At 35.7% G+C, this 27,600-nt stretch overlaps 1 protein-coding gene across 1 annotated transcript in view; it reads left to right on the forward strand.

Moving 5' to 3' along the window:
- Positions 1 to 27,600, forward strand: part of Gbe1 (1,4-alpha-glucan branching enzyme 1) — a 245,510-nt gene that overhangs the window by 159,066 nt on the left and 58,844 nt on the right. The window contains exons 8-12 of the mRNA XM_075953332.1: positions 8,421 to 8,536; positions 11,623 to 11,750; positions 15,776 to 15,874; positions 20,377 to 20,487; positions 24,389 to 24,560. Of these exons, the coding sequence (XP_075809447.1) occupies positions 8,421 to 8,536; positions 11,623 to 11,750; positions 15,776 to 15,874; positions 20,377 to 20,487; positions 24,389 to 24,560 (626 nt within the window). The remainder of the gene's footprint in view (positions 1 to 8,420; positions 8,537 to 11,622; positions 11,751 to 15,775; positions 15,875 to 20,376; positions 20,488 to 24,388; positions 24,561 to 27,600) is intronic.

Genomic DNA, 27,600 nt, shown 5'->3' on the forward strand with positions numbered 1-27,600 from the left:
AGTTGGTGGACCAAGCCCTTGAGGTCCTGACTTCTTTGCTCGTCTTCTCCCTCGTTCTGCCTTTCAACTGGACCTTGCGAACTCAGTCCGTTCCTCTGATGATTTATTCTTTAATAGCTGTTCAACCACATGGCCTGAAGAACAACTAAGAGGAATGTGCTATTTCTTTTGGTGTTTTTATGATTCAGCCACTGTTTATATTTATTAGTATATAACATTAGCACGTTTAGTAACATCTGTTGACCTAAGTTGCTTATTTTGAAAATTTTAGACATTATTCTGGACCAGAAATAAATAGAACATTAGGCAAATAGATTTGAATTACAAAATGTGATTTCATTAGATAAATGTCATTATATCTGATTACACTTGCTTGCCAAGAAAATTTGGCCGTGTTTTATTTCATTACAAAGTTTATTGGCAGACTGAGAGACAATCAACAATTTTGAGTTTGCAGATATTTTGGAAAAATCTTAATATTGGAATTATCTGTGCATGACAAGAATTTCCTTAATAAATCTCATTACTTGATTAGAAACTGACTATTTCAATCATTTAAACCAATTATGATCCTGGTTATTTTGATTGCTAAGGATTCTTAAATGTAAGTATCGTCGTCTATGTATTCAGTTTAAATATAAGGCACCTATGATTTAAACATTTTAGTAGCTTATGATTAACAATCATGTCAGCTATGTTACTGTATGGTTTTTTTAGATTTTTAAGGTAAATACTTTTAAAATGGTAAAACCATGTTTATGCATCATATAAGTGAAATTGTGGTGTGTAACTCAAATGAGTGAAGGTATTCTTTGTTCTTAATTCATGTGCAGATAGTTCACTGTTTTTGGCTGCTTTTGTAGCATTTTCATGGTGGTCACGGAGGTACTTTTGGCACCACAGTGTAAATGTTACCACCTAGATCTCTCAATGGATCAGACATTAGGTTTCACCACCGTGGCTTATTAGGGAAGTGTCAAATGCCTAATATCAAGAGAATAATCTGAAAATGAATGACCCGGCCTTATATGTTGTAGCACTCCAAAACCATACTGTCCTGATAAATTCTGCTTTATATTTTTATGGGATTCAACTGCCTTATGAGATTTCTAATGATATTTTGAGGTAGAAAAAAATCAATTGAATTTTTTATCATACAATTTTCCAGACATTCTTTTATGTTTTAACTCAAGGTAACCATTTGTAACATGAGGGGGCCTTTTGTTGGAGTTTCTGTCCCGCCCAGCCCCCTAGCTGTTTAGTCCCAGAGAAAATCACGCAGAGATCTCTATAAGTTATAAAGCTGATTGGCTCATTAGCTCTAGCTTCTCACTGGCTAACCCCCACATCTTGATTAACCCATTTTTCTGGTCTATGTTAGCCATGTGGCTCAGTACCTTTTTTCAGTGGGGCAGATCACATCCATCTGGGCAGAAGTGGGAGGAATCAACTTCCTCCTTCTCAGAATTCTCCTGTTCTTATTACATCATTTCTACTTCCTATCTGGTTTTCCCACCTATATTTCCTGCCTGGCCAATCAGCATTTATTTAAAACATGATTGAGAGAATACAAACAATTCTCCCACACCAACCATTTTAGTTGAGAAGATTGAATTCATATTAACAAATTCACATTAGTGGCCAGAAATCACATTATGTGACATTTCTTATTTGTTCAGAGTTCAGATTACATCATGAATCCCCTTCTTCTCTCTTATATAAAGATGAAAAACAAAAACAAGACAAGCAAACAAATGAAAACAAAAAAAAACCCACAGAATTTCTAGTAACTAAATTAAAATTTTTTAGCATATGGTATTAGTCATCTTTTGGAAATTTTTATTTTGAGATATGTCATACTCACTTAAGTTTGTTTTAGTGGCACACTAAAAATCCAGATCTTAGATTCTACAGACTGGTCAATTCATGGATGACATTAACGTTTTCACTGTCCATGTGAATGCAGGAGAATTTAGTTCAGACATTAGACTTCACCTAGATTTCTAAACTTCCTTTGTTTGATCTCGAAGTACGCATAGCTTTAAAAAGAAAATGTTGTTAAAAGTATGCTTGTTTTTTAACCCCAGAATAGTAACACTAATTATTTTGTAATTACTTAATCAAAGGTTGTTTCTGGTTTTGTAGAGGAAAAAAATTTCGTTATATATAACTAGGACTGTTGTCTGGAAAAACATCTGCTGCCAAGACTAGCCACGGGTTGGTACTTGGGAATTTAGAAAGCATTTTACTTCTTCTAGGAACAGTAACACTCTCTTCCTGTGAATACACTGTGCAACGTGGTTATGTTGAAACACTGCTTTTGTTGTAAATGTCTAGATTGTGATATGTGCTGTGATAACTAGTCCCTTGCCACAACCTGCATAGATTTGGTATTGACTTGACTCGGGTGATTCCTTGTGAATCATTCCCCTGATAACTGTATATTATATGATTATGCATAAATATCATAGTCATAAGTGTACCTGTTTCCCAAAACTTTTATTGAGTTCCTTAGTGACTCTCTGAGCTTAGCAGTTGGCCTTGAGAATGACAGAATCAATTCTCTTGTAATTTGAGTTCAGTTAACTGAGAATATATTTATGTAATAAGCAAGTGAATTGTCTGCATCAAATTGAATGGTTACATATTAAAGCCAAACATAAAGAAAGCTACATCTTCATCCTGGCAACACTCCATGATCTCACTTTTTTTTTTTTTTAACATTGACTTCTACATTTTGTACATGCAAACACATGTGCTTCTGTACTTGTTCCTTAGACAACTTTGTTTTCTCTGATTCTCTGTCTAGGAGGTTCTCTAATTTTCTCATTAACTGACATACAGGATGTTGGCTTTAAACTAAATCTCAGTCTTACAATTTTACCAATAAAGACTCGGGAGTCACATGCTGGGGTGAAAACCTGCAAGTGCTGAGAGGCCTTGGAGGAACCAACTGACCTTCCTCCTTGCCAGTGTCTCAGAAAGAGATATCCTCTTCTGCCATCCCAAACCAAAAAGACTGCCAAATTCCAAGTCCCTCCTTACTACTTCCTGTGTATTTTATTTCCATTTTATTGACTCCCTTTTACTCCCTGTGGCTACTTCCTGTCAACTAGTTCCTGGCTCTTCCTCTTGACCAAGTTTGATTTATTTAATTAATGCAATCTTGGGGTTCACAGTGCAATTAAATATGCCACAACACCAGGCCACTGAGTTTGCAGTCAGCTACATTGTCTGCATGTGTCATGGTAAGGTAATATACAAAATCATTGGATCACAGTAATAGAACATTATGAGTTTGTCATTTTTTTTTTGCTTGTCTGACTCTGGTTGCTCTTTTTTCCCTATGCAACAATGACCAGCTCTTATAAAGTGTTAGTCATATAAAGCTAATTAACTGTTCCTTATGATCTAGTTTTAATAATTAATAATCTAGACTTAATCTAGGATTAACAATATAATAATCTAGTTGAGCATGTTTAACAGAAATGTAATAATATTTTTATTTGTCTGTCTGTCTATCTCTCTCTCTGTGCATTCACTAGTGTGATGATTGCACATGTGTATGTCCTTATATTTAGAGAGGTGAAGTACACCTCAGGTGTTCCTCCTCAGATGCATTCCATCTTTTTTTTTTTTTTTTTTTTTGAGACAGGGTGTGCCACTGTTCTGTGGTTCTTGATTTAGAGAGAATTTGGCTGACTGTTGAGACTTAGGGATCCACTATCATTGTTTCCCATCCTTTAGAATTCCAGTCACGTGCCATAGAACTTGTCTGTTTTACATTGGTTCTGGTATAGAACCCAACTCTTCCTGCTTACATGGCAAAAGCACTTTACCAACCAATCTATTCAGTACTCTCTAGAGACTTAACTTTTTAACTTTTGCCTCATGCTTGCTGTTCTTAACTTTAAATTTTTATGTCTGAGATTTTTCTCCTGAGCCTATTTTCTACATGTCCTTAGGAAAAGTAAGCTTTCAATGTTAGTACGTTTTATTTGTTCATGCTGTGAGTCCTTATTATTTTTGGTCATTTTGTGGGAGATACAAAATTTTATTTTATTACTGAATCCTAAAGAATAATGATATTGTTTTAAAGCCAATAAAATTTGATTTATTATGTTCAGATACATAATGATTCCTTTGCTATGTCTATTATTTTTTTTAATTATTTTTTTAGGCATTGCTTAAAGGTTAATAATACTTTAGAAACCTAAAGAATAAAATTTACCTTTTGAGAATTTTCTAAGTAGATACTCAGTTGTCATTTGCTTAGTTTGGAATATAACAAGATAGTGGTTTTGGTTGTTTTTTTTTTTCCCATCCATGCTAATAAAGTGTCTGCACATGTCACACCCAGATGTTGTTGTTTCTTTTCATATGTTAAAGGACTGGAGAGGGAGGGGTAGGGGAAGTTGGGGGGATTGAGGAGGGAAATGGGAGGAAGGGAGGAGCTGGAAATTTTTAATAATAATAATTAAAGAAGAATAGATGAAGTATTGTAGGAATAGGAATTAGTGGGTTACTTTTGTTTAATTTATTTTTTATTGAAAATAAAAATTTCCGCCTCCTCCCAGCCTTCCATTTCCCTCCCCCTCCTCTCACTACTCTCCCCCTCCCCCCACTTTTCTCCCCCTCCCTCTCCAGTCCAAAGAGCAGTCAGGGTTCCCTGCCCTGTGGAAAGTCCAAGGTCCCCCCCCCTACCCATCCATGTCTAGAAAGGTGAACATCCAAACTGGCTAGGCTCCCACAAAGCCAGAACATGAAGTAGGATCAAAACCCAGTGCCATTGTCCTTGGCTTCTCAGCAGCCCTCATTGTCCGCCATGTTCAGAGAATCCGATTTTATCCCATGCTTTTTCAGTCACAGTCCAGCTGGCCTTGGTGAGCTCCCAATATATCAGCCCCACTGTCTCAGTGGGTGGGTGCACCCCTCGTGGTCCTGACTTCCTTGCTCATGTTCTCCCTCCTTTTGCTCCTCATTGGGACCTTGGGAGCTCAGTCCAGCGCTCCAATGTGGGTCTCTGCCTCTATCTCCATCCATCACAAGATGAAGGTTCTATGGTGATATGCAAGATATTCATCAGTATGGCTATAGGATAGGGTCATTTCAGGTTCCCTATCCTCAGCTGCCCAAGGAACTAACTGGGGACATCGCCCTGGGCACCTGGGTGCCCCTCTAGGTTCAAGTCTCTTGCCAACCCTAAGGTGGCTCCCTTAATTAAGATATGTGCTTCCCTGCTCCCCTATCCACCCTTCCTTTATCCCAATCATCCTGTTTCCCCAAGTTCCCCCCATCCTCCCCTTCTCACTTTTCTCTCCCCATCTAGTGGGTTACTTTTTATTACGTCTACTCTTAGTTAAAAACATGACATAGAGAAATGCCTTATTTTCAACGAATGAATTCACATCACTTCCCTCCTCTTTTTGTCTCTGAAATATGATATTTCATGATCAATTATTCCTTTTATTTTCACAGAAGTTAGAATGCAGTTTTTACCTAGAAATTATTCAGTTTGTTGCATTTCTATTATGTGAAATTCATGTTCATTAGTATAAGCCAATCATGTAAAGACATAGAAATATTTAGCATAAGAAAAGTTCAGTTTCAAAACTAGGAAGATATAGAAGACATTTGCTGTGTCTGCATGAATTAAACTTTTTTTTTGGGGGGGGGAGGATTTCGAGACAGGGTTTCTCTGTAGTTTTTTGGTTCCTGTCCTGGATCTAGCTCTTGTAGACCAGGCTGGCCTCTAACTCACAGAGATCCACTTGCCTCTGCTTCCCGAGTGCTGGGATTAAAGGCGTGCGCCACCACTACCTGGCATGAATTAAACTTTTTAAAAAATATATGAAATACTCTGTACTCCCAGACAGATAAGGAATTCTGAATGCCAGATAAGGCCTAAGGAAAGTTCATACTGTCTTGTTTATGCTTTTTATGTATTTGTCTTTGAGACAAATATTCTTTCTAGCCTATGGAGGTTTGTAGTTTATATTTTATATAAATGTACACTTAGCTTACTTTTCAGAGAAATCATGTGGGCTGAAGACATGGCTCAGAGTGCTCTACAATCATGATGAGCAGCATCTGCATCCCACATAGCAAGCCTGACATCTTATAAAGGCTCCAGTTATGAGAGATCTAAACTCATTTGCTAGCCTTTGTGTTCATGACACACACACACTCAGACACACACAAACACACATATACAAATCTTGTAACCAATTAAGAGTATGTGTAACTATGTAGCATTATTGAAAAAGTATGCATGATATTGAAAAACATGTTTTCAAGCTATTAATGACATGTAAAACTGTAACCTATTCTGATCTTTTGAAATTTTCATATAGAATTGAACCTTCTTTTAAACCAACTATGACATATGTGGGTAAAGAGGGTATATAGGCAAGCTCTACAAGAGTCCATTCTAGTTTAGCTCTAAATCTAAAATATTTCTAAACTAAAGTTTACTAAGTTAAAGAAAGCATAAAATGTATATCAAGAAGTCACTATACAACTATATAAAATAATTTGATTACTGTACAATTGTAACATGTCTCTGTGTTGAGTTCTAATTTTAAAGTATGAATGTCTTTCTTAAATCATGGTTAAGGGGCTAGAGAGATGGTTTAGGCAATAATGTATTTGCTGAATAAACATGTGTGCCTGTGTTCAACCCTAGCACTCAGGTAAATATTGATAAAATCTGTCTGCACTCCCATTGCAAGGTAGGTATAGTTAGGAATCCCTGGGGCTTGCTGGCTAGGTTGTAACTTCCATGTTCAGTGTGGTATTCTCTATGTCTTAGTTACTTTTCAATTGCTGTGACAAGTCACCATGGCCAAGGCAACTTATAAAAGAAAGCATTTAAATTGGGGCTCAAGTTCTAGAGTGCTATGGTCCATGACCAATAGGGGAGGCAGGCAAGCATCACACATCTTTATCACAAGCAGGTGGCAGATAGAGTTAACTAGGATAGATGTGGGTTTTGAAGTCACAAACCTTGCTCCAATGACACAGTTTCCCTGGAAGGCCACTCATTAGTCCTTCCTAAATAAACATTTAGACCAACTGAGGCTACGCATTCAAATTGATCCTATGGAGGCCATTCTCATTCAAACTACTACACGGTCTCAAAAAAAAAAACCCAACAAGAATTCTACTTCATATTCATATCCGACACCCACTTTGTTTTACACACTCCAAGCTTGCACATGTTTACATACTCGCAAAATAAATGAACATGTGTTAATAAAATACAACTGAAATACACCTTTTAAGTTTTTTAGCTATGCATCTTGAACTTCCAGGATGTCTTTCTGGTTTCATTGCTTATGTTTCTGACTTTTTCCTTCCATTTATTTTTCAAGCTAAGTTGTAAAGTTAGGTAGCTTATTTCAAGTAGATATTAGCAATAGCATTCATCTTCCCTCAGAGGTAAAAGTTATACTTCTCGAGTTGATTATGAAAACTTAATCTCTGCTTATGTCAGATTGTTCTTTAATATGAAGGAGGTTTAAAAATACATAAATTTGAGCTGTGTTAAGGACTTGTATACACTATTACAGCTTTGTCATTAAGCTAAATGAGTTATTAAAATCTTAAAACTACAGTTGTAATAAGATAGAGAATTCAACCATAGCTGTGCATCTGAAGAAAATACTAATTGACATTGCCCTCTTTTCAATTGTCCGAAATAGTCTTGCTTCACATGGTGTTTTTAATTGAGTAATACAGTTCTTTTTTCCTTCTGTTTTGATGGATGTGGGACTCTGGGTGCTATACTTTATGAAATATGAGAGGGATTTTGTAATTAGGCTTTTATTTCTGCTTCTATACAAGAGCAGTCTAGTAAATGTAATTTTTTTACCATCCGAGGAAGTCTTTTATCATTTATTTCTTCTATGGAATTATAGTTGCTCAAAGTTTCAGCCAAGTATTTTAAAAAGATAATCTTTGAAGCCACTTCTCAATTTTATAATTTAAAAAGTTCTTAATAGAGAAAATAACCTCCTCACATTACTATGATGTAGTCATGAACAATCTTGATTAAAATTCAATTATAAATAGCATTTTCATATTTAGTTATATTATCTGTACTTGACTATCTGGTTGAGGGGTAGAATATGGGACAAGACAGCATAGGCGGCTTCTTTATAATTCTTCCTTTCTTTTTTATTTATTCTCAGATTTTGAATGATTCTGTGGCTAGTGGGAATTTAATGTTTTCCTTTTAGAATGAGCATCATTATATAAATCATACTGGATGTTATCTACTGTTTGTATATGTTTCTTGATTATCATGCTTCTTTACACAGAGAAGTAATTCTAGCCCATACTCTACACAAGTGATATGTGACAACTAAGGAAAACATTGTTTGCATTATTCTTAACTTTGTTTTTCTCTAATATTTTAGCTGGGAAGTTTTAAGATTCCTTCTGTCAAACATAAGATGGTGGTTGGAAGAATACTGCTTTGATGGGTTCCGTTTTGATGGTGTTACATCCATGCTTTATCATCATCATGGGATGGGTAGGTATCTGATATTTTATAGATGTAAAGGATGAGTTTAGTTTGAATTGTCAAGTTGTAGCCAGGTGTGGGGTTCTCCTATAGAAACTGCTACGGCCATCGCTGGCAGTTAATTGTCCGCTGTTTACTCCTTTTTGTGTACATTTCTGTGTCTTCTTAGGAATAATGAATCCTTAGTGTATGAATTAAATAAATATAAAGAACCATTTACCATAGCACATTGATATATTTACATATATAAAGAATATATTAAGCATTTAAACAATATAAAATGATTAATTAGAATATTTTGTACATTATGCATATAGAAAAATATGTGTAGCATTTACTTAATTTAAATTAAATTGAAAAATTGATCAAGCCATCATTTTGAAAGTTGCACAAAATTATACTCAGAATTTTAATTTCCCAAACACATGACATAGAGATAATTGGTTTTCTTTCATTTTGTGTTTTGTTGTGAATGAGTCTTGCTGCTTAGGCTACACTAACATCAAACTACTAATTCTCTCTCAAGCTTCCTCCAGAGTGATGGAATTTCAATTATGGGCCTCCATACCCAGTCTTTATTTTATTCTATATAAATATGTTTTGGTCAAGTCTTGTTGACCATGGTGATGACCCTATGAGGAGTTTGTGTATGGTGAATTTGTATCTGTGTCTGTGTCTATATGAGTTTCTTGTGATTTTCCTTTGTTCTTTTTTCTTCTGTTCATTTGCTTTGTCCTATTCTAATACATTAGTTTTTGTTTTATTATTATTCTTTCGATGCCTGTTTGTTTTCATGGTGGCAAAGAAAGGGTATGAATCTGGATAGGAGGTGAGGATGATCTCAAAGGAGTTGGGAGAATGGATAGCCTAATCAGAATGTAGTGTGTAAAAATTCTATTTTCCATAAAATAAAAATAGCGGAAACTGTGTGGGTCCATACCACCAACCTGAAAATAAAGCTGAGGAGCACTGGGTAGACAATCAGTCTTGGCCAGTCTCTCTTCTAAGGAGGAGGCTGAAGAGGAAGAGCACTACTGCTCCCTCTGAATCATGACAGGGCCACTGCTTGTGGAAAGGAAATCGCAATGTCACACATCTGCCCTCACCTCTGTTTGCCCTCGAGTTGAGACGGAAGCTGTCAGTGTGTTTATCTGTTCTATATTGCTGTTATAGAATTTAATTAAAGGTAAATTCTGGGATAATTTTATGCTAATGTACCCCCTGTCCCTAATTCACATATATGCTCCACTAAGAGCACATAGGATATATTAATTTGTAATTAATTTGCTGGGATAATGAATATATGCCATACACCTATATGTAAGTATTATCTTGGGCCAGCAAGATGGCTCAGCAGATAAAAAATGTGCTGGGCAAGCCTAATGATTGCATCAGTAAAGTGGAATGGAAGAGTTTACCACATGACATTGCCCTCTGCCCTCATCTGATTATCTTGAAGATACCCTGGCAATGCCAATAAAATAAATATTATTTTTAAAAGTTCATCTGAGTGACTTAAGGTGTCCATTCCATATTGTAAATGAAAGATGGCTGATGTTGGTAAAGTGGGAAAATTGACAGATAATTATTATTGAGGCTTATATGTGAAAGAACACAAGGCATGACCTTTTATAATTACACATTAACTTATCTTTTACTGCCACAAGGCAGCAAATGGACATGGCAAAACAAGGGTCAAAAGAAAATGCTTAGGGAAATGGAACCGTGGGAAAGACTGGTATTAAATATTGGTTTGATTTTTTTGTAAATAGGACTAAGTTATCAAAAGAACACACAGTGAATGATTTAATCATTCTAGACATACTTGGAGTAACAAAAAAAAGGCAGTTGGAAGAGGCAGTAGGAAGTTTGATGATAATTTATTCATCATCATTGCAACTCTGTATTGGACAAATCACAGCTATCTCAATGTAAATAATAGTTCTCAGTTTCAAAGAGCTTTTAATATTTACTCTGTTTTAGCTCAGAGGGTCAACTAGAACCTAACATTGGCATTAGTTGTTTTTTCTATTATGTTTGAACCATAAAAATCCCTGTTCCTTCTCAGTCCCATCCATCCCTCAGCCCTCCCACCCCCCCCCCCAACCTCTCTGAGGGTGAGGCCTCCCATGGGGAGTCAACAATGTCTGTCATATCACTTTGAGGCAGGACCAAGGCCTTTTACCCTGTATCTAGACTGAGCAAGGTCCCCCCATAGGGACTAGGCTCCAAACTGTCAGTTTATACACTAGGGATAAACACTGGTTTGACTGCCAGTGATCCCACAATTGCCCAAGCCACACTGCTGTCACCAGCATTCAGTAGGTCTAGGTTGCTCTTAGGCAGGTTCCCCAGTTGGCAACTGTTTCTGTGGATTTCCCCATCGTGGCCTTGGCCCCTTTGCTCAAAACATCGCTCCTCCCTTTCTATGACTCTTTTTTTATTAACTAAATATGTTCTTTGATATGTATATATAATGGAATCTGATTAAGCTTCTTTCCCAATTCTCTTATCTTTTTCCATTGCTACCAACTACCCCTCTTCTCTCCCCGTTTCATGACTCAGCTTTGTTTGTGACCCATTTACTTCTTCAGAGACCTCTGTTTGACTAGAGGATTGAGACTCTCAGCTTGAGCCTGTCTTGTTGGGTCCACACTTAGGGGCACTGAGTCCTACCTCAATCAGTCCAGACCCAGTGTGAGTGTTAGGCCCTCCTTAATCCCCTCCTCTATCCATGCCTGGTCCTTTCAGGGATCATTATTTTTCTTTTTTCTGATATGGTAGGAATGGGTTGGAATTTTGACTTTTAGCATTTGTTTTCAGTTACATTACTTATTTCACTGCTATAAAGTTTAGTTAGAATTAAATTACATCTTTAAATTGTTCTTTGTTTTGTTTCTTTCAAACAGAAGTTGATTTGTAGGATTTTCTGCTATCTGAGTATTGGAAAGCAGTATTGAGTTAGTGCATTTTCAGGTGGTAACTTCATGATACTCCCTTACAGTAGCGTATTCCTCACAATCTGAGATATGTTTTCATAGACTTCAGAATTGCTTATTTATATACCATATTCCTTTTTTTCCCCTCTTAATCAGGTCAAGGGTTTTCGGGTGACTATAATGAATATTTTGGACTACATGTTGACGAAGATGCTTTGATTTATCTCATGTTGGCAAACCATTTGGCTCACACATTGTATCCAGATTCTATTACCATAGCAGAGGTAAGGCTGTGTAATGTTGTACACCTCACCCCTTTCATACAGAATATTTTGGCGGCATACAGTATTTAACTAAACTCATGTCATCAATAATTGCAGAAATGGCATTGTGAACTGACGATGGTCCAGCCCTCTTGTAAGGATGGCACATTATTTGGAATTCACTGTTTTCCTAGTAGGGAATAATTTACACTAATTGCTTGTCACTATTCCGTTGTTAGCAAGAACATGTCAGTGGTTAGGAAGTAAAATATCCTAATTAGTGGACAGTTCCTTCTTCCTGAGACCTTCAGTGATGAAAAGAATTGAGGACTAATGTGCCTCTGTCAGTTCTGTTCATTCATTCATTCATTTGCTTATTTATTTGTTTATTTCCTTGCTCAATCATTAGAGATGCCATGGATCACTGCCTGCACACTTCTCTGAAGCATTTTGTGTTCTGATGCGATTACCTTTCTTGTTTACATTATGCCTCTCAGGCTGTCAAATGTTCACTAGTTATTCATGATTATTAAAAGTTCATGATTAACTGTCCCAAAGCTGTGCTATAATGATATAATTTGGTATATCCATAATTGACAATTCCCTCCTTGGTGATAAATATGATAAATTAAGAAGTTTGTTAAATGCTTCTGCTAATTTAGATTTAATACCAACCCCTTTCGTGCAGTTTTATGAGTCTTCTGAGAAAGAATTATTATTAATATTGAACTTAGAATTTTAATAATTTTTAAGTATAGTTGTAAGCCTTTAAGATACTAACCTTGTGTTTAAGAAGAGTCATGATTAAGCTTTACCCTTGTCTGTTGGAATTCCATTTATTGGATTGAATTCCCTTCTTACTGAATTTATTATTTTTATACAGTTTTTCTGTCTGTCATTTCTCAGAAAGAATAGTCTCTTGGTAGTTCATGTAACTCTATTGTTAGACTATAGTTAGAAAACAGTTTTATTTTTGTTAGACCTTCCTTTTGCCCTTTAAATGCCATTTGGGAATATTTTCTAAAGTTAATCCTGAAATAAATTCTTATATAGAATTAATGCACAAGTCCAAAACTACAAGACACCCAGTAATAATTCATTGTATCAACTTCACTACTTGTTCTCAGAACTGTTACTATGTCTACTTTGTTCTGAATTGCTTTTAACAGCAAATATTTTATATTTAATTTTACTTCTTAAGAACCTATTTTAATTTATCTGTCAAACATCAAAAATTATTTTGACAATTATATTTGTGACAACCCAAAGCAGAGATAATATATGTGGCAAATTATTACAAACAATTAATGACAGTGTAATGAAAAGTGAGTAGTGATGAAAAATAGCAATTATTTAATACATGAAAGTGAAGATTGTTACATTGATCTTTCCTCTCATTTCAAGTAAAATGGTTTCATCATCTAGGGAGCTTTTGTCTGATTATCCCTGTTTCTACCAATGAAACTCTTAGACTTTAGCCTACTTTATGTTACTTGGTTTGAGATTTTTTTTTTTAAAGCATGATGTGCTTTCAATTTATTCTACTCAAATTGAAAACTGCTTCAATTTCAATACATGACTTCTCTGTCTAGTGGGAGGCTCTTTGAAATGCAGAATTGATCTTCATGAACTTTTTCAAAAAATTGGTAAAATGAATGTGATGGAATTTTATGTAAATTTATATAGTAGAAATATGAATTTATTACTAATTACAACTATAGCAAAACCGTTTTAAAGAAACTCTTCACCATTGTACAAAGTTAGTTCATTAATGGAAATATTTTTTATAAGTTATCTTCTTGATCAGTAGCCAGAAGTATTCTAGATTTTAAAGAACCAAATTTATTTAAATTCAGAACCCACAATCTTTCTTATATGCTTTATCATGTTTTCACACATATGTTTCATAGTTGGAATATATTACCTTTATATATATTCTTTCTTTTTTCTTTTACATTCAAAAGGGTGGCTACTTGCACCTCCTTTTGACAAAAAAAAAAAAAAAAAAACACTTGGAATAACCCATAGAATAATGGGATAGCTTCCTATGATTCTGACTTAGCGATTGTGACAAATTTGATATCTGTTTTTCTTCAATTTTATTTTTAGAAAGATACATATAATACAGACTATATAGCTTTTTTTTCTCAAGCAAAGTTGCCTTGAACTTAAATCCTAGCCACCAGTAATCATTCCTGACCATTTGATCACAATGGAAGTCTTTGCAAAGTATTTTGTCTTTAATTCTGGCATCTAATAGAAGCCTGATATTTTATAAATTCTCAGCCCATTTTGTAACAACAAATTGAACTGAATACCTACCTATGTGAACATATGACTTCTGTTTTGCTGAGTATAACTTTAATAGATCTTCCTGATTATTCATTCTGTTTCCATAATGAGCTTTAAACAACTGTGAAGAAATTAAGTATGATGACTAAGCATTTTGGTTCCCAGTGGTTGTATCCCAGTGTATCATGTATTTGTTTTTGTTGTTCTACCATAAGAAAGTAAATCAGTTTTGAGTCTAGAGAAGTCAACATTTTTCTTCCTCAGGCTTTCTGTGGGTAGTATTACAGATGAGGTTATCAAAGCAGTAGCATTTTAGCTACCTCTGATTTCAGAGTGCGATGCCCTTTTTTTGAGAATTTCCATAGAAGAATTTGAACTATGACACATGTTAAAAAAGTTGTCGCAAGCATAAAGAGTATATACTTTAAAGGAGACCAAATATATACAGTGTAAATGATTGAGAGGGACACTGGTGGAGAGGTGTAAGGCTCTGCCTCCACTGCCTATGTCCGCTGGGCTGGTATATATTGCCATTTCATGATAAGTGAAAGTATGTTTGTTTATGTATTCATTTATGCATGTAGATAAATCAGATAAATATACCTTATTTATATTGTATCTCCTAGTAATTAGAACATATTTATTGAGTACCCTCTTTATAGTCTTCCTTTGGTCACATTAGCTAACAAAAGCAACTCCTTCCATTATGTATCTTACAAACAAGAAGTAGGGCAATAGAATCCTGGATAGTAAGTTGTAGAGCAAATGTGTAATGTCTGATGTCTTAAGTGAATGTTTAGCTAAAAATTTTCATATTTCTAGTATTCGATATTAAACAGGACAAAAGTACAAACAAACTCTCTCATGAGATATTAGTTGTTATTGCAAAACGTAACTAGAAATGGAGAAATTCCATTTGAAAACAGATAGTATAATAAAAAGGTAATTAAGAGTCAATAAAACTGGCCATAGAAACTAAACAGAAGAAAATCGTTTGTTTGAAATTTATTGTGGAGTTGGAATGATAGTATTGTGCTTGTATTTTGCTGTTGTTATTACAAAAATATCTTCTGTTACATCCATATTCTTTTGCCCAATTTTTCAGCTCAGTTGTCTATTTTATTAATATTTACTTCTCAGTATTTCAAGGGTATCATGACAGGAGAACACACTCTGTCAACAGGTGATGTCTGATGTCTGAGCCATGACTCCACCATTAATAAGCCTTTCTCTCTGTCTCAAGATTCCTTCACCTCAGTGAGCCTTTGCTTCTATATCTGCTAATGAAAACACCCAGCAGCTGATCTCAGTGACCCTTTCCAGTATGACCTACTAAAGTGAAGACACCTTATTTCTTTGCTGTTAATGTATTCACTGTGTTTTCCATTTCACAAGGAGCTAGTACTCACAGGGCTATATATAGAGAGAAATAGTGCAGAGATATGGTATGTACATTTTTGTTTTTGTTAAACTTGGTAGGTAAATTGTTTTTTTAACCTCTAAGATTGAACAATATTTTGGAAATATTGATGAAAGGGATAAAGGTCTTTTGGAGTGAAAGTTGTCCTAGTGTGAAAACATTAGAAAAATGACTAGGATGTGAATTCACAATTGTATTTGCTTTTACAATTATGGATTAAAATACCCAGAACTATATGCATTTTTTCATTAACTTCATTTGTTGTTCTAGATTTTGCTGTCAGAAAATTAGTTTGAATAATATGAACTAATATTTGTAATGTCCTTTGTTTTAGGATGTATCAGGGATGCCAGCTCTCTGCTCTCCTACTTCCCAGGGAGGAGGTGGTTTTGACTACAGATTAGCAATGGCAATTCCAGATAAATGGATTCAAGTAAGATTCCATGTTATTTTCATTCCCCCATGAATCCTATATGAATTTATCTGTTCAATTTATTTAGTAATCATGATTATTAGTTGCAGATATAAATGAAATATTAGTTCTTCTGTAAGTGTGTCGTTCTTGTGCTTATTTACAAGGTGCTTCTCAGAATTTTAAAAAGTGTATGCAAGATCTCATATTTCTATGATCAAGTCAGGAGAAAGTGATGAGGATGAATCAAGTGTTGAGCAGAGTTTTGCCCTATAATACATACCTGTGAAACTGTTGTTCTATGTATTTAAAATACATCAAATGTCCTCCAAGCATTTATTACTATCCAAAGGCATCTAGTGAAGTACAAGTGAAGTAGAAATTAATTACTTGTACTTCCTTCAGAGTATGGTCTTTCACACAGCAAATCTAGGTTGACCGATGCCTTTATTTAACAAATCCTTGCTAATTCTCAAAGAGTAGGACACAGTAATCATAGAGGATGGGAACATATTTCTTCTTAATGCAGTTTATTAATTCTAATAATAATAATTCCCTCTAATCCTTGCTTTATTCTCTCCGCCCCTTCTGCCTCCCCCACGTGTGTGTGTGTGTGTGTGTGTGTGTGTGTGTGTGTGTGTGTGTGTGTGTGTGTGTGTTTGTAAATTCACATGAGTTTTCATAAAGGACGAAAATCTAATGCCTTAAATTTGAAAAACAGACTTTGAGAAGATATGCCTAAAGTCATATTCTGAATAAATATAAGAACACATCTGTATGAAAAATCATAACTTCCTGATGAGTCCTTACATATACATGAACTATTTCCAAGAGAGCACAGTGACAGAAGTGTTGAATGTTGGAAAACTCATAGGATCTATGACTGATATTACCGTCATCATCACTTGCTGTCCTTTCTTTCCTTCTAGGCAGGTTCTACAAAGCTTAGCTCTGATATTGAGGCTATATCAAGTTGACTCCTGCTTTTCTTTTAATAATGATTCTTTTTTTTTTATTGAGAAAAGGAAAAAAAAAATTCCGCCTCCTCCCATTTCCCTCCCCTTCCCCCCCCCCACTCCTCTTCCCCTCCCTCTCCAGTCCAAAGAGCAGTCAGGGTTCCCTGCCCTGTGGAAAGTCCAAGGTCCTCCCCCCCCCGCCCCCCCGCCTCCATCCAGGTCTAGGAAGGTGAACATCCAAACTGGCTAGGCTCCCACAAAGCCAGAACATGAAATAGGATCAAAACCCCGTGCCGTTGTCCTTGGCTTCTCATCAGCCCTCATTGTCCGCCATGTTCAGAGAGTCCGGTTTTATCCCATGCTTTTTCAGTCATAGTCCAGCTGGCCTTGGTGAGCTCCCAGTAGATCAGCTCCACTGTCTCAGTGGGTGGGTGCACCCCTCGTGGTCCTGACTTCCTTGCTCATGTTCTCCCTCCTTTTGCTCCTCATTGGGATCTTGGGAGCTCAGTCCAGTGCTCCAGTGCGGGTCTCTGTCTCTATCTCCATCCATCATCAGATGAAGGTTCAAACATTAGCAGGTCCACAAACAAGTATTTTTTTAATTTATTTATTTATTAAAGATTTCTGTCTCTTCCCCGTCACCGCCTCCCATTTCCCTCCCCCTCCCTCAATTAAGTCCCCCCCTCCTCAGCCCGAAAAGCAATCAGGGTTCCCTGTCCTGTGGGAAGTCCATCCAGGTCTAGTAAGTTGAGCATTCAAACAAACAAGTATTTTATAAGGTCTGTTTAGGCTATGTGGTTGTTCTGGTTTAGTACATTTAAAGATGCATTTAGTCTGTTACTATATAAACAGTGTATAATCTTTTCACATTTCTTCCTTTGACATAAGGTTATCAGTCCAAATTTCTTATCACTTGTAGTCTTTTATGTATAAATCATTTTTGCTTAAGTGCCACATCCTACTTTTTAATCTGTTATTAAAATTCTTCACTGTACTTCGTGTAAATTCAAGAATTTATCAAAAATATAGATCAACCTAGTCAGCTATTATCTAGTCAATCATAGCTCACAGTGGAATATAATCTTCTTATATGTTGATGGTGTTCTTTTTCTCCCTTCAAAATCTTTAAATTTAGTCCATTAAACCTTTTAGTACCTTCTCTACAATAGTAGGCTGCGTGTCATAGAAGTGGAAAGATTATCATCTAGTGCCTAAGATACAATCATTTTGAATTCAGAAACCCTTTAAGGGCATGTACCATTTTCTATTATGCATCTACTTAAAAATGTTTCTACATCACCAATTTGTGGCTTTACTTCATAAATCTATATGGTTAAATATTCTTAAATCTTTGGATACAGTGACTCTGGTCTGTTTTTATGAGCTACATAATTAAAAGCATAACTAGGCCCTAGGCATACAGCTCAGCTCCTGAGAGCATTTCCTGCTCTATTACAGGACCTGGTATGATTTCATATATCACTTTTGTGACTCACAGATGACTGTAACGCCAGTCCCAGGTATTCCGTCATCCCCTTCTGGCCTCTTCCCACACTACATACATGTAGTACATAGATATATGCTACAGGCAAAAAAAAAAATGTAAAATAAAGAAAATAGTTTACATTTCTTCTAAAATAAATTGTCTCCAAATAGCACTGAAACCATAGAATATATTAAGCCAAATTAAGAGTCTAGTCTAAATATATGTGGCTTTTTCTATTCATCTACTCAAAAGATATGGATGAGAGAGGAATGCTAGATTACAGTCATTATTTTGTTGCACTAAATTATTTGAAATATTCCTTTTGTGTTCTTTTAAACTCTGTTGATTAGAATGCTGTTATATTTTAACTGTTCCCATAAGAAGTACTTACAAAGATATGGAATAGTCCTTGTTTTCTGGTTTGATTTTGCCTCATCAGATTTAAAAGACTAAAGCTATCACGTAAAGGCAATGTATGCATTTTCCTGAATTCCTTCACTATTCATTAAACAAAGGGATGTATGCATTTGGGACTTTTCTGCTGATCCTACCTGATATTTTCATGTGACATAGACATGGATTATACTTATGCTTTTGTGTTATAAAGTTATATATTTCGGTACAACTTGTAAAGAATCAGTTCTTCAATGCTGCTAAGTTGTAATCTTGTACAATGCCATAAGTAATACACCAGCGTTGATCTAGGTAAGGTACAGAATACTCTCTTACAGTCTTTGTATGTGTCCATTTTATGCTGACTCTCAGCCACTCCTTGATCCCTAGCAATGACTATTGATATTTCAGCTGTGTTTTTCTGGTATCAAAAATTTTTAGTTTTCTATTGAAATGGGAACTTGCCTCAGATTTAGAATCTTGCTGCATTGCTCAGTTATTATCTCATCTTTAGATTGCATCCCTCACATTATCATATTTGGAGATTGTAAAACACTCCAGGTAACACAAAGATAAGAATAAGAGAGAACAGAAACCATAGGACCATCTTGTAATTTTGCCTACAAGCAGGTTTTCTCAAGACTTTGAACAGAGAATTAACCCAAGCAGAAAAAATATATAGAATAATAGGGAAACTGCATTTAGATCATAAACTCAAGCAACCTCATAATGAGTAGGGTCACGGGAAAGTAATTTGAATGATATCCATAGTTCTGGGAAGAGATAAAACATCAATACACAGTGGTAGATGCTAGGAGGAAACACTTCATGTGAGGGATGAGGGTCAGTGGTGGCATGCACAGAAAGTATTTAACTAAGAAAGAGCAATTACTGACCTAAGGGATGACATCGGAGGTCTTAGGTCAGCGGCATCACAGCAGGGTTAAAGGGCAAAAGCCAGACCAAAGAAAATGAAGTGGAAAGAAAATCAGTGTGATCTATTAAGATAATAATTATTTTATAATTAGCATTTTCACTCTGAAATAATTGTTTTAATTATCATTGTTTATACGCTTCCTGCTAACACATTTTTATTCCAGTCCAAAAATGTAGCAAGCGTATCTCTAGTGTCTGAAACTTACAGGAAGAAGACCTAGTGTGAAATGACAGGGAAAAGAAACCAAGTTAAGTGCCAATCATGATGATCCCGTTATTCCAGGTCATCAAAGAGTGGCAGAGCTCTCAAAGAATAATTTAAAACATATGCATAAAAAAATAGTCACCTGCACACCAACATGCATGGTATACCCTTATATTTACGTATACTGTATTAAAATTTATAGAATGATGTAAGTGAAATATGCACAGCAGAAACATTAATGAAACCTAGCATTAACCTTGTTAATGTCTTATGGGTAGATAAATGCCTGCCACCGTTGCCATTTGCTTTAATGCTCTTGAATGCTTATGTTATTTGAAAATAACATACATTTTTTACATTTAGTAAAACCACACAAATGATATCATCACTACACACGCACACACACACACACACACACACACACACACACACATATATATATATACATATATAATAGTTTAGGATAATATGTATGCTGTCAGGTTGAGGTTTTAAGAAAGAAAATGTGCGTTAATCAGAAGTTGTTGTTTTTTTCTCTTGTGTGTAGTTACTTAAAGAATTTAAGGATGAAGATTGGAATATGGGCAATATAGTGTACACTCTCACCAATCGACGCTACCTTGAAAAATGTGTTGCTTATGCAGAAAGCCATGATCAGGTAAAGGAATATGAATAAAATCATTTTTTTCATAGTCAATATTTATCTTCCCCTTAAACTTTGTATTCTGTTACATTTCTAAATGCAAACTGTTTTAATTAAGCACAGATATTATAACATTAATGTATGTATAAACATACAGAAAGGCATGTTTGAAAAGCATTTTAAAGTTCCTTGATAGTCTATAAGTTATTCTTCTGAGTTGCAGTACAGTGCTTCACATTAAGTTGCCAGGGTTAATGGTTTTTTTTTTTTGCCATAAGAACAGTGGTTTTTATCTAGTGCGCTGGTAGCGCCATGATAGGTATCTACATACATTTTTCTCCTTTTAAATTTTCCCCCTTGATCACAGAAGTCTTCTGCTGACATGGATCACCCAGGCTACACTTGTCCCAAGTTAGTCTATCTGCTCTGGTGCAGCCTGAGCTGTTTTCCAGAGAGCATCAACTTGTCAAGCCGGTTCCATTCACAGTCACTCATGTAGGACCAGTTTCATCCCTTCCCCTGCTCTAAGCCTTCTATTCATTACTGTAAAATTCTACCTGTCTCTGTCAAGTCTTCTGCTTTCAAGTTTTATACTTTAACCTCCACCTGCTTCACCAGAGAGACTCCCCCTCAGACTTGGCCCAAGTATCACATTCTCTATGAAGCTGTAATTCAGGAACCAAAACTTAGCTGTCTTGTGCTCTGCCTTCTCGTCCAGCATTAGGACAGAAGAAAAGTGTGTTCCCTTTCATTTTTTACCCCTACATTTGAGTACTGGGACCACTCCTACACAACTCAATAAATATAGTATATCAGGAAGGGAGGCACCATTTAGCAGTTTAAAGCTAATTTAATTCCTTTTGTGTATGTGTGGAAGGGTTATTCTATGTTGAACTTGATGTCTTAGGACTTGCAGTGTTCATCAAGCTGTCCGGAAACTTACAGAGATCTGCCTTTCTCTGCCTCCCCAGTGCTGGAATTAAAGGCAGGCCTCACTGTGCCTAGTTAGCTTTCATTCTTATGTGCAGCAAAACTATAAAAATTCCATTTTCTGAGTAATAAGTGATGGCAATAAATATTTTGAAATTCCTAAGAATGCCTATATTAAGAGAATAAATGTATTTGTTATTGTAGTATTAATGGGCATGCTATACTAATAATGGCTTTTCATTTTTCCCTTGTTAGGAATGTGCAGATACACAGGCCATGGGGAAAGCCCTGACTTAGACTCTACCTTTTTCTTGTGTCTGTGTATACAGTAAACTTGAAAACAACTTTGCTTGCTCAAATTCATGATTTCTTTTTTTTATTGTTTTTCTGCCATGTGGCATATATAGGTACTTATCCTAAGTTATTCACCTAGAATATTTACTGTTTTGAACCTCAAGTATTTTGTTGCACTTCAAAGCAGACCTATACTAAATTTGCAACTACCAAATTGGGTATGACTTTCTTATCCACTTGCGTTTTAATGTATATGATCTATATAGCAGATCAGGTACATACCTATAAAAGCACAGGCTAGAAAAAAATAAGTGGTTTAAAGGGTAGACAGCAGGGTGCTAGGAGGGGGAAGCTCTCAGGAAGGATGAAATTGAAATAGTGAAAATTGCTACATGTGGTGGCAAATGCCTGTAGTCCCAACTCTTGGAAGGCAGATGAATCTGAGTTTGAGGCCAGTCTGGTATGCAGAGTAAGTTCAAGGACAAGCAGCACAGAAATCCTAACTCAACAACAGCAGCAACAACAAAAACTAAACAACAACAAAAAAAAAACCTTAGTGAAAATTAAAATGCATGCATAAATTATTGCTTTATTTGTAAATAGACATATATATATATAAATCACAGCACATTGTAAATTGCCAACACATATATTTGTTTGAATAAATGAAATAAAATAACATATGGGTAGATTAAAAAATTGAAAATGAAAGCTTATAAATTTATTTTGCAACTTTTTACCGTATTTATAAAGAACTGTAGATTTACTGAGAATTATTTCATTCTTTTATGGATGAAAAATTGTCAGGAATGTCAACAGTGAAAAAATTGCCTCATTCGTTACAGAAGAAAATGTGCTCTATTTTTCAACTTGGTAAAAAGACATCTAAACACCTCTTTTACAATCAATAAGTTTAAACACATATAATACATATGTAAAAGGTATTATAGAATTTTTAGATAAATGCTTAACCTTAATTATTAAGTACCTATCATCCAGTGGGATGTATTTTAGAGGGCTACTAGACTTCGAAATAATCTTCCCATGTGAACCTAAACTAAAGCCATCAAAATACTTTTTGTTGTTCTTGTTGTTTATTTGCTTTTTGTTTCTTCAAGACAGGGTTTCTCTGTAGCTTTGGAGCCTGTCCTGGAACTAGCTCTTATAGATCAGGTTGGCCTCGAACTCACAGAGATCCGCCTGCCTCTGCCTCCAGAGTGCTTGTATTAAAGGTGTACACCACCAGCTCCTGGCAAAATAATTTTTAAACAGAATTGGAGATTATGAAAGCAAACAGGTATACATAAGCATGTAAGTAGAAACGGCAAATTATTTAGGAATCTGTGCTATAGATTTGTGCTCATACTTCAAAGGAGTCATTCTCATTAAAATAGCCTAGTTCCTTGCTCATGCTCTCTCTCCTTCTGCTCCTGATTTGGACCTTGAGATTTCTGTCCGGTGCTCCAATGTGGGTCTCTGTCTCTGTCTCCTGCACCCACACACTGAGACAATGGGAATGTTCTATCTCTATCGGGAACTCACCAAGGCCAGCTGGCCTGGGTCTGAAAAAGCCTGGGATAAAACCAGACTCGCTGAACATAGCAGACAATGAGGACCACTGAGAACTCAAGAACAATGGCAATGGGTTTTTGATCCTAGTGCACGCACTGGCTTTGTGGGAGTCTAGGCAGTTTGGATGCTCACCTTATACTAGACCTGGATGGAGGTGGGTGGTCCTTGGACTTCCCACAGGGCAGGGAACCCTGATTGCTCTTTGGGATGACCAGGGAGGGGGACTTGATTGAGGGAGGGGGAGGGAAACGGGAGGCGGTGGCGGGGAAGAGACAGAATTCTTTAATAAATAAATAAATAGATAGATAGATAGATAGATAGATAGATAGATAGATAGATAGATAGATAAATAAATAAATAAATAATAAAATAGCCTATTGGTATAATAGGTTTATAATTTTAAAGACTTCCAAAGTGACAGTTTCAGCATACCGAGATTGTGCAGTACCTCAGAACACACATTTCACTATCTACTCCTGATCTGTCAGTGATGAGTGCTTTCGTTAGTTACTGTTTCTAGTCTTCATCAGTGCACATTGTAAGAAACCTCTTTTCTGCTGCCTAGAGCCCTAATGAGCCACCTGTCCTAATCATCAATTGTGAACTTTCAGATAAAATGTACTAAATAGAAGTAGGAAGTGAAGAAACAATGCAAGCTTGAATTTTTATCTCATAAGGGGAAGAAAGGCTCTTTGTAATTTATCTACTTTACTATTTCACATACATATACATATGTATGTTTTAAATTTTCCCCATTGTTTCAAAAGCAATGGAATCATGGTATATAATTTTTTGGGTCATGTAATATTCTTACCATTATGGGAAGCATTTTAGAAAATCATAAAACTCCATTGTAGACAATTCAGTTTTCTAATTGATTCTTATCAATCTTTTTCGAAAAGTAAACATTGTCTTAAAGACCACATCATTCCCATTTACCAGCTACCTTTCAGCAAAAAAAAAAAAAAAAAAAAAAAGTAACCACTAGAAATTATGGGTTCAAACACCTGTCCTTTATGGATTGCTCTCCTTATTACCTAGTGCTACACTGCTTGCTGTTGGCTATGATGCTCAGCCCTGGTAGCCATGCTCGTCTTATCTCTGTGAATTGTTTCCGTAGGCACTGGTTGGCGATAAGACGCTAGCGTTTTGGCTGATGGATGCAGAGATGTACACGAACATGAGCGTTCTGGCTCCTTTCACTCCGGTTATTGATCGAGGAATACAGCTTCACAAAATGATTCGGCTCATTACTCACGGGCTTGGTGGAGAAGGATATCTCAATTTCATGGGTGAGCGTGAGTTACACAGAAAATGCATCTGTTCTTAAAATGCTTTCTAATATAAATGATGGATATTTTAGTTTGATCTTTCAGATTAAAAAATATAAACTTTGCTTTTATTCATATTCTTGTCAATAAGAATGCTGAAATATTTTTAATCCTAAAATTGTTTTAAATGTTTTCATTCTGATGTTATTATAGAATTTTAATATTGAGCATAGTAAAGTTATAGTTGTCATATAACAATCTAAAAAGCAGATCATTGGAATTTTCTCTGAAGTAGTTGCATACCAGATACTGTGTCACAAGTGTGAACATCATGGCTGAGGGACATTGTGAAGAGCAGAATACTCAGTTTTAAAAGCAGCGAATGAGTAGATGGTTCTTACCTGAAGAATCCTGACTACTAAGACAAGGAAATTAACCGACATCTTTCTATATCATCTGCTCCACAGCAAACATCTGAGTGTTTGGGTTTTAGGAGAGCTGGGTTTGTTAGCTAAAGAAGAACAGACCGAACTATAAAACATGTCCGGGAGCCTGATTTGTTTCCACAAACACTGCTTCCAAGTGTTAGGTTTCTGTTGAGAGTTCTTACACGGAATCTCTGCTTCTTCAATATTCTCTCTGTTTTGAACATAGGCTCCAGACAGTTCCTAAGGTGGACCACTTCCCTGTTTCGTGTTTCTCAGAATAGGGCAATGTCTGTAGAGCTGGGGCATTTGTTCATCTACCAAAATTGTTAATCGTAATATTTCCAAAACACTCATTTTCACACATTGTATTCAACCTAAGAAAGACAACATTTGTTCTGTTGGGAAACTCTTTTCACAAAATTGTCAAGAATAACAAAAGAAACAACTGCAGTTGCTTCTAACATCTATCTTTCTATAGGGCTGATGAATTGACCACATGTGTGATAGCCAATGTAACTTTCAAGCTGTTCTTTTATATCAGGCCTACAGCACTGCTCTAATTTTAATTAATGCTAATTCATTTCTTGAAACAAATAGCTCCTAACTTTAATGCATCCTTTAAAAAAATCAGTTTATCATGCTGTCTTATCTAAGTATGGTATTCCTCTGCTTTTAAATAAGTCATACCTTTAATAACTTTAAATTTTATAATTAGTAAAATTATTTGTAAAATTTAATATTTCCCTACTAACTGTCATAGCATAGTATACTTTAAAACATTTAGGAAATTAATTTTTAAATGGGGATAGTTATAGAAATTATAGTAAATACAAGACTATTATAATTGTTCATATTTTAGTTGTTTTCATTTTTTTAATTTATTTGGCTGATTTGCTTTTGAATTGTTTCTGGATACAGCATTTCTAATTTAGGGTTTCAAAAATATAGATTATTAATCATAAGAGAACTGCCATGTAACTTAATAAAATGAAATTTGTCACTCATTTTTTAATTTTTCTTTTCCTACTTTTTTCCTGCCTAATCTTAGTGCGAAAGAAATCTGAGGACAAGGTTAGGTGAATACTAAATTGCGCCTCATTCCAACTGCAGCTGCTGTTGTCGCAGCTCTGTGAGGTGAAGGGACATGTTTAATGGTGGCTAACTGGGAGTGACAGCAGCTGGACCTTGTTCATTCTCAGGGTGGTTAACTTGAGAATATGATGCAGTAATTATACTTAGCTCAATTTGTAGATTAGCCAAAACTGTGTGTCTAATGACTGAACAGATTAGAGGGGGAAACGATCTGGTTCTAATCCAGTCTTTTAAATGTTTACATTTTTGAATAGGCACAAGGAATCTTTATTCTGTACAGGTTTGGATTTTACTGTGGGGCAGGGGTGAAATGATTTAGTGCATATATAAAATGCAGTGTTACCAAAATGTAACTATACTCAATTGTTACATAAATTTGCTATTTTTAATATTATTAGTTATAGGTCCTGAATGGTGGTTTAATTCCATAGAGGTATATTAAAAATATTTTTAAAAGATCCATTGATAAGTATAAGAATTGCTTTAAGGTGTTTAATCCATTTATATTTTGTGGTGTCAGATTGTATCTGGGAACAGGGACTCTTGCTGGCTCATAGTCTTGAAGATGTATTTGACAATGGACTTAAAAGGAAGCTTCAGGGCAATTTGGAGTTTGAGAGAAAAGAACAAAAGAACAAGTGAACTGAGGACCTCAGCAGCATCCAGGAGCGGAGAGATGGATCAGGGAGACAAAAGGGCATGCCTTTAGAAATAGAGTTCAAGGATGCAGTCAGGCTCAACGGGTCCTATGCAGCTGCCTGGGAGAGGAGTATATGCGGAGGGAGCAAGAGTGCTAGAATTTCAGGCAAAAGAGCTTAGAGTGTTGGTCAGTATCAGGGAAAGCACGAGGTTTCATCTTCTTTGTGTTCTGACTGAGAAAGTGCCCAGGCTTAGCAGGGAGGATCTGAGAGTCACTAAGTCCAGGGAGTGGATTGTGGGATATGTGTTCATATCTTTTGAAAGACAAAATTTTCTGCCTGTCTTTTAGTGAGTGTTCGGGTATATCATGTTTCTTAAAGTGATTGTGAAAGACAGCTTGCCTGAGCAGTATTTGCCTGTCTAGGTGACTGACAAGCTCATTTGTGGTAGCATATCGTTGTGATAGTATATTATCTGAGGCAGGCTAGAATGCCTTCTGCTTATCCAGAGCCAGAGAAGGTATTTAAATAGTCATGCACTGACTAGGTTAAAATAATAATAAAAATAATAATATTAATAATAATAATAATAATAAATACTGAGAGCAGGAAATATTGATCAGCATTAAGAGCCTTTACTGATCTTGCTTTGGTTCTGTTCCCAGAACCCATATAACACAGCTCACGACTCTCTGTAACTTGACCATGTTCTCTTCTAATCTATGTAGTCAGCTGTGTGAATGGGGTACACATTTATGCACCCTCATACATGTAAATGTACATGAGACATAAATAAATAAATACGTCTAAAAATTAAATGAATAATTCAATAAAATACCCCCATTTAGCAAAGGGAGATACCCTTACTTAATGGGCTTCAACAAAGCCCTTCTACCTCCTCTT

This window comes from Microtus pennsylvanicus, chromosome 1 (assembly GCF_037038515.1).
Source record: "Microtus pennsylvanicus isolate mMicPen1 chromosome 1, mMicPen1.hap1, whole genome shotgun sequence".
NCBI classification, from domain to species: domain Eukaryota; kingdom Metazoa; phylum Chordata; class Mammalia; order Rodentia; family Cricetidae; genus Microtus; species Microtus pennsylvanicus.